The sequence below is a fragment of the Dryobates pubescens genome, chromosome 17, assembly GCF_014839835.1.
Source record: "Dryobates pubescens isolate bDryPub1 chromosome 17, bDryPub1.pri, whole genome shotgun sequence".
NCBI lineage: Eukaryota > Metazoa > Chordata > Aves > Piciformes > Picidae > Dryobates > Dryobates pubescens.
In genome coordinates, this window is record NC_071628.1 from 10,098,231 (window position 1) to 10,114,652 (window position 16,422).

The following is a 16,422-nucleotide window of genomic DNA, read 5'->3' on the forward strand; positions in this document are numbered from 1 at the left end:
GAAGTACAAAATCATACAAACAGCAGACAAAACTAAGACACTGCCAACATCATCTCATTAGTGACAGATTGAGGATATGAATGTCCACCACATGAGGACAATCAGCTCTCCCCTTGGGGGGAGAGCCCCATGAAGAGCTCAATGCTCCCCTTGGGAAAGAGACCTGTGAGGGGGACCTCATCCCTTGGGCAGACCTTTCAGTGTTACTGCTCCTAAAGGCACTCATGAAAGGAGCACCAGGTCTGAAGAGGCACCCAAGCTCCTTTTTATTCCAGAAGCAGACTCCACAACTTGATTTGCTTGCCTGTGAGCAGACCAAAAAAGCTCATTGGCTTGCTTTCAGCACCCTTTCAGCCACAGCCCCTTCAATACAAATGAAAGATCTTTCCCCCCATGACTGTCTCATTGTTAAAATCAATGCAAGTCCACAGCCACATTAATGCAATTCCACAGGACACAGTCTCAGGCTGTGCCAGGGGAGGTTCAGGCTGGATGTTAGGAAGTTCTTCATAGAGAGAGTGATTGGCCATTGGAATGGGCTGCCCAGGGAGGTGGTGGAGTCACCATCCCTGGAGGTGTTTAGGAAGAGACAGGATGGGCAGCTTGGTGCCATGGTTGAGTTGATTGGATAGTGTTGGGTGATAGGTTGGACTCGATCTCAAAGGTCTCTTCCAACCTGGTCTATTCCATTCTAAAAAAGAACAAACCAGTGGCACATGCCCATTTTGAACCTTCCAGGCACCTTCTTGTCCCTCTCAAGAAATCAAGCCCAAGACAAACAAGCTGTCTCCTCCAGTACCTGCAGCAGCTTCTGCAGACACAAAGCATGTCCGTATTTCGCGGCTAGGTGCAAGGCGTTCCTGCCTGGGGAGAGAAGAACACCAAACCCCAGGTCAGCTTGGAGCATGCAATGAGAAGCACCAGACACGAACCCAACGGGCTTGGGGTGGTGCTCAGCAAGGTTATCACTAATCCTGAGACACTGCTCCCTAAGGAGCTCATTTGTGCTGCACTAAAGCGTTAGCGTTCCTTCTCCGGCACCTCCAGGGGGGGCCCAGCTCCCTTCCTTCTCCAGCACCTCAAAGGGGGCCTACAAGAAGGCTGGGATAGGACTGTTTAGAAGGGCCTGTGGTGAGAGCATGAGGGGCAATGGATTGCAAGTGGAGCAGGGGAGATTCAGGTTGGACATTAGGAAGCTCTTCACAATGAGAGAGGTGAGAGGCTGGAACAGGTTGCCCAGGCAAGAGTCTAGAGAACAGATCTGGTGAGGAGCAGCTGAGGGAGCTGGGGTTGCTCAGCCTGGAGAAAAGGAGGTTGAGGGGAGACCTTCAGGCTCTCTACAATTCCCTGAAAGGAGGTTGAAGCCATGTGGGGGTTGGTCTCTTCTCCTGAGGAACAAGTGACCAGACAAGAGGACATGGCCTCAAGTTGCTCCAGGGGAGGTTTAGATTGGACATGAGGAACAATTTCTCCACTGAAAGGGTTCTCAAACACTGGAACAAGAGGTGGCTGGATCCCCATCCCTGGAAATGTTTCAAAGCTGCAGGGATGGTGCTGAGGGACATGGTTTAGCCTTTGCAGAGTTGGACAATGGATGGACTTGATGACCTTAAAGGCCTTCTCCACCCAAAACTATTCTATGTACAGTTGTAGCAGCACAAAACCAAGGTTCATAAGCTCTAGTGCCTTCATGACCTTACATGACAGGACATCAGCAGCTCCCTCAAAGCTCAGCATTGAGTCACACATCATTCATTGTTTTGCCAGCTACAGGAAGGAGGAAGATTTACCTTTAATTCTACTCCAAAACAAAGAGCAGGCTGAGAACCTTTGAGGACACCTACCTGCAGCATCAGTGGCTGTGATATCAGCTCCATGAACCAGGAAGGTGTTCAGGCAGTCCAGGTTTCCCTTGGAGGCCACAACGTGGAACCTAAAAATAGAAACCACTTTGCTTAAGCACCCCTGGCTTGTACACAGCAGAGTGATATTGACCAGGAGTCAAAGCAAACAGCTTGCCTGCTGAGAGCATGAGGCAGCACAAACCCAGCTTTGGACAGGGTCCAAACCCACCCCAGAAGTTTGCAGACATTACTTGAAGGAACAAGATCACTTTCTGGACAAGCAACCATTATTTACCTTGAATCACCCAGGGAGGGGGAAATACCACCAACATGCTTTCAATTTCCCTTTGACATCCCAGTTTGGCAAGAGCAAATATTTAAACCCCAGAGCCCCAGCGTGGTGAGGGAGGGGAGGGACCTCTGGAGATCATCCAGTGCTAACCCCTGCTCAAGCAGGGGCACCCACAGCAGCTTGCCCAGCATCACAATGGCCAGGTGGGGTTGGAAGCTCTCCAGAGAAGGAGACTCCACAACCTCTCTGGGCAGCCTGCTCCAGGGCTCCAGCACCCTCACACCAAAGAATTTTCTCCTCCTCTTCAGATGGAACTTCCTGGGTTCCAGGTTGTGCTCATTGCTCCTTGTCCTGTCACTGAGCACCACAGACAAGAGTCTGGCCTCATTCTCTTGCTCCCCACCCTTTAGCTCTTGCTGAGCTTTGAGCAGATCCCCTCTGGGGCTGCTCTTCTCCAGGCTGAAGAGCCCCAAAGGCTCTCAGCCTTTCCTCCTCACAGAGACGCTCCAGGCCCCTCAGCATCTTTGTAGAGTCTGCTGGATTCTCTCCAGTAATTCCCTGCCAATCCTGAACTGGAGAGCCTAGAACTGGACCCAGAACCCAACACAAACTATTACACAGACCTATATATTGAAAAAGAGTGTTTAGGGCAGCAATAAGATCCAGGGACTGCACCTCCCAGCACCTTCCCCATGCCCCTGCTGAGCCCCAGCAGGTACTTACGCAGATCTCCCTTCCACATCCAGTTTGGTAGGACTGACTCCTTTCTTGGCAAGGATGGATGAAACCTTCTCCACATCCCCTCTCTCTGCTGCTTTCATCAACCTGTCATCATATTTGTTCCAGTCTGTGTTGAGCTGTGCAGGAGAGGACCAGAAAAGCAGGTGAGCTCAGGGTGCTCTACGGACACAACTTCTCCTGCAGGGTCAAACTTCAGCTACAAGTGATGGTGAAGAGGAGAACATCTGCTGAGCTCTAGAGAGGCATCCAAAGTCTACAGCTCTGAACTGCCTGCAGCTTGCAAAGCAACATGCAACACAGAGAAACATAAAGGATGGAAAGAAACCTCTAAGATCAAGTCCAACCTTCCACCCAACACCTCCATGACCACCACAACATGTCCCCAGGTGCCACATCCACACACTCCTTGACCACCTCTGAGGATGGTGACTCCAACACCTCCAAGACCACCACAACATGTCCCCAGGTGCCACATCCACACACTCCTTGAACACCTCTGAGGATGGCGACTCCAACACCTCCATGACCACCACAACATGTCCCCACGTGCCACATCCACACATTCCTTGAACACCTCTGAGGATGGCGACTCCAACACCTCCATGACCACCACAACATGTCCCCAAGTGCCACATCCACACACTCCTTGACCACCTCTGAGGATGGTGACTCCAACACCTCCATGACCACCACAACATGTCCCCAAGTGCCACATCCACGCACTTCTTGACCACCTCTGAGGATGGTGACTCCAACACCTCCTGTTCCAATGCCCTGATCACTCTTGCAGGGAAGAAATCATTCCTCATGTCCAACCTAAACCTCCCCTGGCACAGCTTGAGGCTGTTTCCCCTTCTCCTGTTGTTAGTTACTCAGGAGAAGAGGCCAACACTGGCCTCACTCCAACCTCCTTTCAGGCAGTTGTAGAGGGCAATGAGGTCTCTGCTCAGCCTCCTTTTCTCCTGCCTAAACAACCCCAGCTCCCTCAGCCTCTCCTCCTACTACATGCTCTCCAAATCCCTCACCACCTTCCTTACCCTTCTCTGTACCTGCTCCAGCACCTCAATGCCTTCACTGCAGTGCCCAAAGCTGGCCACAGCACTCAAGGTGTGGTGTCACCAGTGCTGAGTCCAGGGACACAACTGCTTCCTCACTCCTTAACTGGTCAGTTCCAAACAGGCCACCATGCAGTCTCAGACATTCAGCACCCCCCATTTTCTCCTTGTTTTCTCCAAATTGAGGCTCTCAGGTCACAGATCAAGCACCCCACCCCAAAGCAGAGCTTGTTCTCTCTCTGCTGGACTCTCTCCAGCAGATCCCTCTCTCTCTCTGGAACACCAACAAATAAACCCCCAAATCTATGGAGTCTTCATGTCAGAAAAACCCCATCCAGTTAGATGCTATCAAGACAGAATCTCCTTCTCCTTCAGACTGCCTTTGCTAGCAAGGACTGAATGTTTGTGTTCTTTGATCCATGAAGAGAAGGTCCATGATGGAGCACACCAACCCCAATCAGCCAGTTCTCAAAGCAGGCAGATCCCAGAGCTGCAGCTGCCTTGCACCAGAGCCTGGGTTTGCTTGGAAAAAGGGGAGAGAAACCCACACCAAACCCCAAACCTGCTGCCACCAGCCTGCACCTGCAGAATGATCTGTCCCACGGAGCTGTGACCATGGTTATCTACTCCCCATGCTCAGGATTAACAAGATTAGAGTCCTCCTGAAGTCTCAGCAGCAGCTTGTTCAGTGCAATACCTGCTCAAGGTGTCATGAAGCAATAAAAATAGACAGCTAAGGAAATTACAGCCACAGGGTGCTGCCCAGCTAAAGCACAGCACTGAGCTGGCAATCAGCTCAAACATCCATTAGCCTAAAAGCCAAGCCAGGCTGCTTGGCATAATGAAGTCATGACTCTGGTGACATTACTGGTCACAGCAAACACTGGACCAGTGGCCAGAGGGGTGCCAGTGTTCCTCTGCAGCTGGGCAAAGCTTCCTCTGCCAAGGATTTTGAACCACCTCAGCCCCAGTACCTACAAAGCAGCAAGTTTGTTCCCTCAGAGTTCTGTGGGGTGTGACACATTTCACATCCCTGAAGGAGAACAGCCACCTCTTGGCATGCTTGCTGCTGGATTTAGATCCCTGAGTTGCACACTTGCAGCTCACACCTGCTAGCACAAACAAGACCCTTCCCCAGCCATTCATTATTGCATCAGGTTGGCAGGCATCTCCAAAGGGGCATCTTGCCCAATCACCCTGCAGTCAGCAGGGACACCTCCAACTAGATGGGGCTGGCCAGGGTTACATCAAGGCAGACCTTGAAGGTCTCCAGGGTCACTTCATGAATCTAACTCAAACCTCCTTGCTCCTATTTCACAAAGCTGTTTATCCAAAGCACTGCTTCAAAGAGATATATCTATGAATATTCACACACACACTTTGCTTGTAACACTTCAATAAACTGCATGAATTCCCTGTAATTAAATACTCTCACCCCAAACAGTTCACATTTAAGGAAGGAGTTAATTAAGAGGAGACTGAGCTGGAAAGTAAAACCAAACAGAACTAGCTGTTTGTGGTTTGTTGCCCTTTTCCCACCCCCACCCCACCCCCAACTCAAACCAGGGCATTCACAGGAATGAGAAAGCAACTCTTACAAAGCATTTGCAGCATTCAAGCCTTCACCCTTTTTGCAGCACTGCCCTTGAGAGGAAACCCAAGATACCTACTGTGTCTTTGGCTGCACAAGAAAGCCAACAAGTCATGGTAGAGCTCGCAGCTGCCTGCTGCCAGCAGCAATCGGTTGATCTTGCCTCAACTTACAAACCAGAGCAGCTCACAAAGCACCAGGGCAGAGCTCAGGCACAGCTTCTTTCCACCGCCCTGAATTCATCTTGTTCCATCCTTCACTTAGCTTGGATCCTCATTTTCCCCATCTTCAGGATCACCTTCAGACTTCATCACTCTGAAATAAGCAGGGGCTACCCCCCTGGCTAGAGGCTGCCCTTGCCTTGGTGGCTCTGTCCCTCCTCACCAGCAAGCCCCAAAGAAAACCCTCCCGGGAAGCTTTCACTTCTGCGGCGGGTCAGAAGTGGGCAGAGCGACTCCAGCCCCCGAGCAAATATCCCTTCAGGCCTGAAATACCTTGTAAACAATCCATGGGCAGCCTCATCAGCCCTGATCTATTTCTGATAAGGCAGGAGCCGATAGCCAAAGGACAGAGAGGCATGGCTGTGGACGCATTCCCTGCGTGCTCCTGCCCTGAGTAAGGCATCTGAGGTTTAATGTTAACGACGGCGACAAGCACGCATGAAGCTTTCCTACGGTGCTGTTCTGCTCCCCAGACATGCAAGCACTCACTTTAAAATAACAAACACGTGAAGACAAACTAGCTGCCCACTGACATCAGGGAAGGTCACACTCAGCACACCACTAATAACACAGCAGGACTGAAATACTCCCAGGAGTAATTTTTTCCCCCTCCTCGCCCCCTCCGCCTCGTTCCGCAACGCCACGAAGCCGAAACCAGACTGGGGAGCAGGCTTCAGACAGTCCCAGCCCCGGAGCAGATGGAATGCCTGGTCCCATTTGGACAGAAATGGAACCCATTTGGAATTAGAAAACACACATGCCTCTGCTTTTAAACAAAAACCAATCCTCCTTTTCCAAGGGTGAAGCCCGTTCTGAATAGAACCGGGTTTCAGCTTACTGCTGCTGCCGGGCTGTCTCCCAAGAGGTTTCAAGGAGAGGAGTCAGAGAGGCTGTGAAAACAGACAGCACAATGATTAACAGCAGGGATGATGAAGGAGTCTCCTTTCACCAGGTTTAAATTTAAATGGAGGTCTCCCAAGTGCCATATTTAGAGGCACAGGTCAACAAGACCAGCCACACACTGCTTCGTGGCTGCAGGAACATTGAGTCAGAGAATTGGTTCAGCTGGAGAAGACCTCTAAGACCATCCAGTCCAAACATGGTGCAGAGAGGGAGGAACCACATCTACACCCTGAAGGGCATCCACAAGGGACTGAAAAATCACTTCATAAATGGATCATAGAATCATTGAGCTGGGAAAAGGCCTTTAAGATCACCAAGTCCAACTGCTAACCCAACATGACCAAGTCTACTGCTAAACCATATCCCCCCCCCCCCGGCATCACATCTCCACAGCTTCCCTCCAGGAATGGGGACTTCACCACAACCCTGGGAAGCCTGTGCCAGGTGTGGACAACCCTCCTGGGGAAGAAATTGTTCCTCTAAGCCTCCCCTAGTGCAGCCTGAGGTCATTTCCTCTTGTTCCTTGGGAGAAGAGACCAACCCCCACCTGGCTCCAACCTCCTTGCAGGGAGCTGGAGAGAGCCGGAAGGTCTCCCCTCAGCCTCCTGTTCTGCAGGCTCAGCTCCTTGGGGTTAAAGAGGCTTTGGAAATCACTCACTCACACACAATTGACCCCTTCCCAGCAGCTTCTACCCCATTGCACATCACTTGCTGTGAGCACCAGCCCTTTGCCTCCCAGCACCAGCATGTTTCTCAGAGGCACATTCCGAGACCTCTCTGCAATTAGTGTCCATGTGACAAAGCCACTCCAAAAGAGTGCAGTGACTATGTCATCTCAAGTTATCTTCTGTCCAGGACCAAGTCTGTCTCCTCAAGCTAAAAATGGCATTTTGGGAGGGGGGTGGTGTGTGGAAAGAAGAATAAATACACTTCACAAGAGACAGGAACAGTGGGGGGGAGGGGGGAATACTAATAAATCCATTGAAGTGGAATGGGTTTGGTGAGAAACCACATCAGGAGTGTGCCTTCCATGTCAGCAGTCTTCTTCTCCAGTTTGTTTACCCCAAGGATCTCCCTTCTCTCCATTTTTATCTGCCTGAAGATATTTCCACATGACTTGTGAGCTGCACTCACCCTGCAGCCCCTTTAGCCTGAAGATCCTCCCAAAGCAGCCTCGACCACAAGAGTTAGGATCGCTAAACCACATTCCCCAGTCCTGCCCAGCTCAGACTAAGCACAAAGAGGAAAGTTCTCTAGAAATTCAGCCTTCCTGGCTCCAGCAGGAGCCAGCAGCTTTGGGAAACACGACCTTGTGACCAAAATCACAGGGGATTGAGCTGTTCTCCAAGGGAGATGAACGTGGGGATTCACAAGAAGAGCAGAAAGGGAGCCCCGAGGGTATTAAACTCATGAAACATCCTTGTGCTGCACTCATTCCACACAACCAGAACTTGGAACCTAATTTACATTTGATTTGCAGAACAAAGACCACCACCACCAGAAGCTCCAGAGCTGGAGAGGTTCCAAACCCACCTGCACATAACCCTCAGCAAGCTGCTGGAGCAGTGGGGTTGGACTGGCTGATCTGCAGAGGTCCCTTCCAACCCCACCGTGCTGAGCATCTGCAACACTGGGCCAGGGACACAAGGAGGACAGGGAACTGTGACAAGCTAACTCGCTGCTGAGGTAGAATTACTGCTCAGGAGGCTTCCACCTGCAGTGTGAATTGCTCATCCAGCATCCCTAAACACTTTTTGCCTACAGAGCTCCAAAGCATCGGCTACACAAATAAACAGCTTGCTTAAATAAGTCATGGACAAGCTTCAGCAAGTCCTCTCCCTCCCTTGAGGAACAGCAGCTGGAAGCCAAGGCAGTTCTTAAACCTTTCAAGTCCCACAAGCTGACATAAACCTGTGAAAGTGAGCAGGGCTCCTCAGCAGCACTGAGCTAGGCAGATAATCCCATTAATGAGGAAAGCCAGAGAGGACACAGCCTCCTCTAATGCCATTAGTGGGTGACATAAGCACATCAAACACTGAGAGCAAAGAGCTCTGGGCAAATGCTGCCAGCACCACTAATAGCAAGAGCTCACAGATCTATCAATGGGCTTCAGCTCACACACAGAAACACACTGACACCATACTTCAGGTTATGAAGTCTGGAAGGGCCACAGAGAAGGATTCTCCTCAAGGAAGAGGGCAAGAACTATTCACTGCAGGCCCTTATTTGTCAGAAGGCCAACTGTGTCCTCAGCTGGTGTGGGCAGAAGTAAAGGAGGGGATTCTGCCCCTCTGCTCTGCTGAGACCCCCACCTGCAGTGCTGGGGTCAGCCCTGGAGTCCTCAGCACAGCACAGCACAGACATGGACCTGTTGGAGTGGGGCCAGGGGAAGCCACAGCAGTGATGGGAGGGCTGGAAGCCCTCTGCTGTGAGGCCAGGCTGAGAGAGTTGGGGTTGTTCAGCCTGGCAAAGAGATGGCTCCAGGGAGACCTTCTGGTGGCCTTCCAGTGCCTGAAGGGGCTGAGCAGAAAGCTGGGGACAGACTATTGAGCAGGGCCTGTTGTGACAGGACAAGGGCTGATGGTTTAAGCTAAGAGGGAGATGCAGACTGGAGAGAAGGGACAAATGTTTGACCCTGAGGGTGGTGAGACCCTGTCCCAGGTTGCCCAGAGAGGTGGGAGATGCCTCATCCTTAGACCCAGTGCAGGTCAGGTAGCTTGGGGCTCTGAGCAACCTGCCCTGGTTGCAGCTGTCCCTGCTGACTGCAGAGGGGTTGGACTGGACGAGCTTGAACAGTCCCATCCAAACCAGCCTGTGAGTCTGCTCTGACTCTCCCAGTTCAGGTCTCAGAGGGGTTCCCACAGGACTGCTCTGTCACTGAGTGCTTGCTGAGTCACTACTGCACACCTGTGGGTCCCAGCAGGGAGGAGGAGGAGGGCAGGCTCCCCGCATCCATCCAGCCGCGCATTTCCCGTCCCTGCTCTTTCCACAGGGGCCAGAGTCCATTTGTGAGCCAGCCCAAGGCCCGAACTGCCCCACCCTGTCATTTGCTGGGGCACAAGGGTGACAGCAGCTTTGGAAGGCCTTTGATTTATTTCCCCTGCACACAACCTGACAACACGGAAGGCCAGGTCAGGCTGTGGAAACAGCTCAGCCACCAAGCTGAGCTTCTTCCCTGCGGCACTTCAGCCAACTTAAAAGTGAAGACTGCAGCTGCCAAGAAAACTGCTGCAGAGAACAGGTCTGGGAAAGTCTTAGCTCAAATGTTAGATGGGGGGGAAAAAAGGGCATGTTCAGTTTTAGAACCACAGCTTGCTTATCAGGCTGTCTGGATTCACTTACAAACGTTTTGGAGCTCTAAACCGCCCGAGTCAGAGCCACTGTTTAGTCTGCATCAAGGAACGACAGCCTGAACAGAGGGTTCTTGTTTCGCCCCCAGGTTACATTATCACCTCATTTACTGCAATTTCTCTATCTACAGAAGGTTATTGAATGCTAAGAGTGGGTGAGGCTCAGTCTAAACACAGCAGCCTTCCTGGAACGGCTCTGGTTTTGCCTGGCTCAAAACGCCCCTGTCAAGAAGGAGGCTGTACTGCTGCACGGCTTTGATTCAGGTAACTGCATCCTGGAATTCATCCTGAATCCCAGCATGGGGAGGCTTGGAAGGGACCTTTGCAGACCATCCACTCCAGCCCTAAGCCCTGCTCAAGCAGGGGCACCCCCAGCAGCTTGCCCAGCACCACAATGGCCAGCAGGGTTTGGAATCTCCCCAGAGAAGGAGACTCCACAGCCTCTCTGGGCAGCCTGCTCCAGGCCTCCAGCACCCTCACGCCAAACAAGTTTCTCCTCCTCTTCAGATGGAACCTCCTGGGTTGCAGTTTGTGCTGCCCTGGGCGCCACCCACAAGAGTCTGGCCCCATCCTCTTGCTCCCCAGCCTTTATCTCTTGCTGAGCATGGATCAGATCCCCTCTCAGGCTGCTCTTCCCCAGGCTCAACAGCCCCAGGGCTCCCAGCCTTTCCTTCTCACAGAGATGCTCCAAGCCCCTCAGCATCTTCAGACCTCTCTCCACTAGCTCCTTGTCTCTTGAGCTGGGGAGCCCAGAACTGGAGCCAGTACTCCAGCTGTGGCCTCACTAGGTACTAGAGGTAAGTCTTTGAACAGCCAGGTCAAACAAGGAGTAACCAGCTAGACCCACACCATGAACACTCCTGAGTTTTAAGGCGTTTTCCTTCCTGCACAAGCTGGAGTCTCTCACCAAGATCAAATGGTTCATTACTCCAATATACTTCTAGCTCTCCATGTGACAAGAGAAAAAGTCCTCCCAAAGTCATCTCAAGGGCTCCAAATCTGTGTCCAGTAGGTCAAGTCTATCCACAAGGAGCGACAAGGACCTAACAGCATGGCCAGTTCTCTTTCCCACACGGCTGGGGCAGGGAGAAACAAACACCAGCAGCAGCCACAACAGCACCCAGACTACAGGAGCATCCAAGCACTCTGCATGCAACTCCTGAAGGAGGCCAAGGCTGCCAAGAGTGATTGGCCATTGGAATGGGCTGCCCAGGGAGGTGGTGGAGTCACCATCCCTGGAGGTGTTCGAGACTGGATGGGGGTGCTTGGTGCCATGGTTTAGTTGATTAGATGGTGTTGGGTGATAGGGTGGACTGGATGATCTCAAAGGTCTTTTCCAACCTGGTTAATTCTATTCTATGCTGAAACAAATCAAAAACCTACACATCTTTTCAATGTTTGGGTTTGAACACAACTTCCCCCTTGCCCACACACAGCTGAAGGGCACTGGGTTGCTAAAACATCCTCAAATAGGGATACCTCAGCAAGGCCTTTGACACCGTCCCTCACAGCAAACTCCTGGCCAAGCTGTCAGCCCATGGCTTGGATGGGAGCACACTGCATTGGGTTAGGAACTGGCTGGAGGGCAGAGCCCAGAGAGTGGTGGTGAATGGTGCCACAGCCAGCTGGCAGCCAGGCACTAGTGGTGTGCCCCAGGGATCAGTGCTGGGCCCCATGCTCTTTAACATCTTTATTGATGATCTGGATGAGGGCATTGAGTCCATCATCAGTAAGTTTGCTGATGACACCAAGCTGGGGGCAGGAGTTGATCTGCTGGAGGGTAGAGAGGCTCTGCAGAGGGACCTCGACAGGCTGGGCAGTTGGGCAGAGTCCAAGGGCATGAGATTTAACACATCCAAGTGCAGGGTTCTGCACATTGGCCACAACAACCCCATGCAGAGCTACAGGCTGGGGTCAGAGTGGCTGGAGAGCAGTCAGGCTGAGAGGGACCTGGGGATGCTGGTTGATGTTAGGCTGAACATGAGCCTGCAGTGTGCCCAGGCAGCCAGGAGGGCCAATGGCATCCTGGCCTGCATCAGGAACAGTGTGGCCAGCAGGAGCAGGGAGGTCATTCTGCCCCTGTACACTGCACTGGTTAGGCCACACCTTGAGTCCTGTGTCCAGTTCTGGGCCCCTCAGTTTAGGAAAGATGTTGAGTTGCTGGAAGGTGTCCAGAGAAGAGCAACAAAGCTGGGGAGGGGTTTGGAGCACAGCCCTGTGAGGAGAGGCTGAGGGAGCTGGGGTTGCTTAGCCTGGAGAAGAGGAGGCTCAGGGGAGACCTTCTTGCTCTCTACAACTACCTGAAGGGAGGTTGTAGCCAGGTGGGGGTTGGTCTCTTCTCCCAGGCAAGCAGCACCAGAACAAGAGGACACAATCTCAGGCTGTGCCAGGGGAGGTTTAGGCTGGAGGTTAGGAAGAAGTTCTACACAGAGAGAGTGATTGCCCATTGGAATGTGCTGCCCAAGGAGGTGGTGGAGTCACCATCACTGGAGGTGTTCAGGTGCTTGGTGCAATGGATTAGTTGATTAGGTGGTGTTGGATTGGTTGATGGGTTGGACTCTGATCTCGAAGGCCTCTTCCAACCTGGTTTATTCTATTCTATTCTACCCTGGAAGGGGTTGCCCAGGGAGGCTGTGGATTTTCCCTCCCTGGAGGCATTCAAAGCCAAGTTGGAGGAGGCCTTGAGCAACCTGCTCTAGTGGAAGGTGTCCCTGCCCATGGCAGGGGGGTTGGAACTGGATGACCTTCAAGGTCCCTTCCAATTCCAGCCATTCTAGGAGTCCATGAAACTCTCAGCCCTGAAGTACAGATCAACTTGGACACTAATAGAAGTGATCAGAAAACCCTCCACACCCTGAAAACAAACCAGTGTAAGTTACACTTCAGGGTAACTGAGGTCAGAGCTACACAGATCAGAGAAGGTTACAACCCCTGATAGGAATGAAAGCATCACAGATTCCACCACAAAACCACCTGGGAGCCCAGGTCCTGCAGCAGCTTCGCTCCAAAAGCAGCCAGGAGAAAGTATTTCCCCTTGAACTGGGGAGAAAGCAGCAGCAAGGTCAGAGTCCAGCTGCCTTTGTGTGCCATTAAAACCTGTGTCACCCCACCTTCCTCTGGCCTGGAGGCAAAAACCCATTAGCTTGATTAAAAGTTCTCAGGCGAGGCCTGATTGATTTGTGTGCTCCCATTTATTAACAGCAAAGCATCAGGGAATATTAAGGGGTGATGAAACCTGACCTATTATGCAGGGGAAACCTGACCATCGTGCAGGGAAGCAGCCTCCAGCGCCTATGTGTGGAGAAGAGAACCTCACCTTGCTGTCTGCCCCCTATCCTGCTGTCACCACTAAGAAATGAAGACAGTCTCAAGCAAGACTGAACAGCCTCAGCCTCCCAGGTGCTGTAAGCACTTGCTGGCTGATAAATACTGATCTTTCAATCCTGACAAAGCACTACAGAGGGCTGGATCTGAGCAGAAGGTCAAATAAACTTCAGGCAGATAAGCCAAGAGCCTTATCTGCACCATTCTGGCTGCAGATCAGCTGAGGAGGTTCGGTTTGCACTCAGGCATTCGCTCTACCTCCAAGACTGCAAATATTTCCAGCTGTTGCATTCCAAAGTGATAAAGCATGGATAAAACTAATCATTTTCAACAAGCCTGGAGAATCTCAGTGCACCCAGAAGCAGGCTACACCCCCCAGAGCTTCTGCTGACCCACACACTGTCCCTCCTGTTCCCTCACCCCACCAACACCTCGCAGCAAACAAGCTGCTCATTCCAGTGCGCCACAGGCGAAATGAAGCACCAAGGGTTCTTCAAGGAGCACTGACATCAGCAGGAGCCTTAATGAACCTTCCTGGAACCCAACCATGCTCTAAAGAACCACCCACCCACCGCCCCCAGCCAGCCTAGGCCTTGCCATTTGAACATTGTGGGGCTGTTAACCCTCAGCTTTGGCATTTGGATATTGCAGTGCTGGTGATTCCTGGCCACGCTGCCTGCCAGTGGCATCAGGAAGGCACCTTGGGTTTCACAGAATGCTTTGGCTTGGCAGGGACCTTGAGAATCAGCTAGCTCCAACCCCTGCCATGGGCAGAGACACCTCCCACTAGAGCAAGATGCTCAAGGCCCCATCCAGCCTGGCCTTGAACACCCCCAGGGAGGGGGCATCCATGACCTCCTCACTGGGCAATTTGTTACAGCATCTCACCACCCGCACTGGAAAGAATTTCTGCCTCATCTCCACTCTCAGTATCTAGAATAGAATAGAACAGAACAGACCAGGTTGGAAGAGACCTTCAAGATCATCACGTCCAACCCCTCAACCAATCCACCACCACCTAATCAACTAATCCATGGTACCAAGCACCCCATCAAGTCTCCTCCGAACACCTCAAGCTCCAGTCCATTGCACCTCATCCCATCACTTACCAGTAGTTCTAGGAAGTCCCTCCCCATCTTTCTTGTAGCCCCCTACAGGCACTGAAAGTCTGCTCTAAGGTCTCCCCAGTGCCACCTTTTCTCCAGGCTGAACAGCCCCAACTCTCCCTGCCTCTCCCCACAGGGGAGGTGCTCCAACCCTCTGATCATCTTTGTGGCCTCCTCTAGGCATGTATCAACAGTTCCAGGTCCCTGTTATGCTGGGAACACTAGAACTGGACAGAGTGTTCCATGCAGGATCTCACCAGAGCAGAGGGGCAGAATCACCTCCCTTGTCCTGCTGGTCACAGCACACAGATGCCTCCTGGGTTGCCAGCGACCATTGCCAGCTGATGTTGAGGTTTTCCAGCAGCTCAGAGCCCCAAGTCCTTCTCCTCTAGGCTGCTCTGTCTGGGTGGGCCACCCATAGGACAGGGAAGAGGAATTTTGTTCTGGGCAACAGCAGCAATGCTGGGAAAATCCTGCTGATTGCTCCCAGCAGTGTGAGCAGTGACAGGAATTGGCCTGACTCTGCACAGAGCACAGCAGTGACAACAATCCTGTTCACAACCTGATGTGTGCCACCAGCAGCCACAGGTTTTTCCTCTGCTGTCTAAGAAGCTCAACACAGAAGTGACCTTCAATCCTCAGCTTTGAGCCTTGGGTTAAAACTGGGAGACCAAACACCTGGTTTTCACTTCATTCCTTCATGTAAAGAAGGGAAGGCTCCAGGGAGACCTCAGAACAGCCTTCCAGCCTTCCAGGAGAGCTGGGGAAAGAGCTTTTGACAAGGGCTTGCAGTCAGAGGATGAGGGGCAATGGCTTTGAGCTAGAAGAGAGGAGATTGAGACTGGAGACCATCAAGAAATTCTTTCCAGTGAGGATAGTAAACCACTGGACCAGATTGCCCAGGGAGCTTGTGGATGCCCCCTCCCTGGAGGTCTTGAAGGCCAGGCTGGATGAGGCCTTGAGTGAAAAGTGTCCCTGCCCATGGCAGGGAGTTGGCACTGGATGATCTTTAAGGTCCCTTCCAACCCAAACCATTCTCTGCTCCTATTTTACAGCACTCCCGGTGCTCCAAACCACTTTGAAGTTGTTCTGCTGTAGGTACAAAGACCGAGCCCCGCTGATTAACCAGCTCATTAACAACAGCATTCCTCCCTGACAAAAGCAGCCAGATCAGACAAGAGGTGGTGCCTCCCCTCCTCTGCTGACAGGGCAGCAGGGGTTGAACTGTGCAGGGAGACAACTCAAACAGTTCCACTTCTCGCAGAGAGGAAGAGTTACCCATGCAACACAGCCGGGGCAGGGTGCACAGCACCAGGGGAGTGAGCACCACCTGAAACTCCTTCAGCTGGCACCAACTACAGAACCCGTGGAATCTCAGGCTGCTTTGGGTGGCAAGGGACCTTTCAAGCTCATCCAGTCCGATCCCCCTGCAGTCAGCAGGGACAGCTGCAACTAGAGCAGCTCGCTCAGTGCCCCGAACAGCCTGACCTGCAATGGCTCTAGGGATAAAGCATCTACCCTGCCCTGGGCAACCTGGACCAGCTTCTCACCACCCTCAGAGTCAAACACTCTCTCTAGTCTGAATCCCCCTCTTTTAGATCAGATCATGACCCCTGGTCCTGCCACAACAGGACTTAGGAGTAAGTCCCTCTCCAGCTGTCCACCTGGCCCCCTGAAACATTGAGAGGCCACCAGAAGGTCTCCCTGGAGCCTTCTCTTCTCCAGGCTGAACAACCCCAACTCTCTCAGCCTGGCCTCACAGCAGAGGGCTTCCAGCCCTCCCAGCATTGCTGTGGCCTCCTCTGGCCCTGCTCCAACAGGTCCATGTCTCTGCTGTGCTGAGCACACCAGAGCTGGCCCCAGCCCTACAGGTGTGGGTCTCAGGAGAGCACAGCAGAGGGGCAGAATCCTCTCCCTCCCCCTGCTGCCCACACTGCTGGGGATCAGCCCAGGACACTGCTGAGGTTGGGAGCGCTCAGTGCCAGCTCACCTCCA

General features: G+C 52.4%; 1 protein-coding gene across 1 annotated transcript in view; it reads right to left on the reverse strand.

The window, feature by feature from the left end:
- The window catches only part of UACA (uveal autoantigen with coiled-coil domains and ankyrin repeats), a 42,832-nt gene that overhangs the window by 21,762 nt on the left and 4,648 nt on the right, over positions 1-16,422 (reverse strand). The window contains exons 2-4 of the mRNA XM_054168874.1: positions 2,860-2,993; positions 1,845-1,933; positions 800-864 (exon numbers count right to left, since the gene is read on the reverse strand). Of these exons, the coding sequence (XP_054024849.1) occupies positions 800-864; positions 1,845-1,933; positions 2,860-2,993 (288 nt within the window). The remainder of the gene's footprint in view (positions 1-799; positions 865-1,844; positions 1,934-2,859; positions 2,994-16,422) is intronic.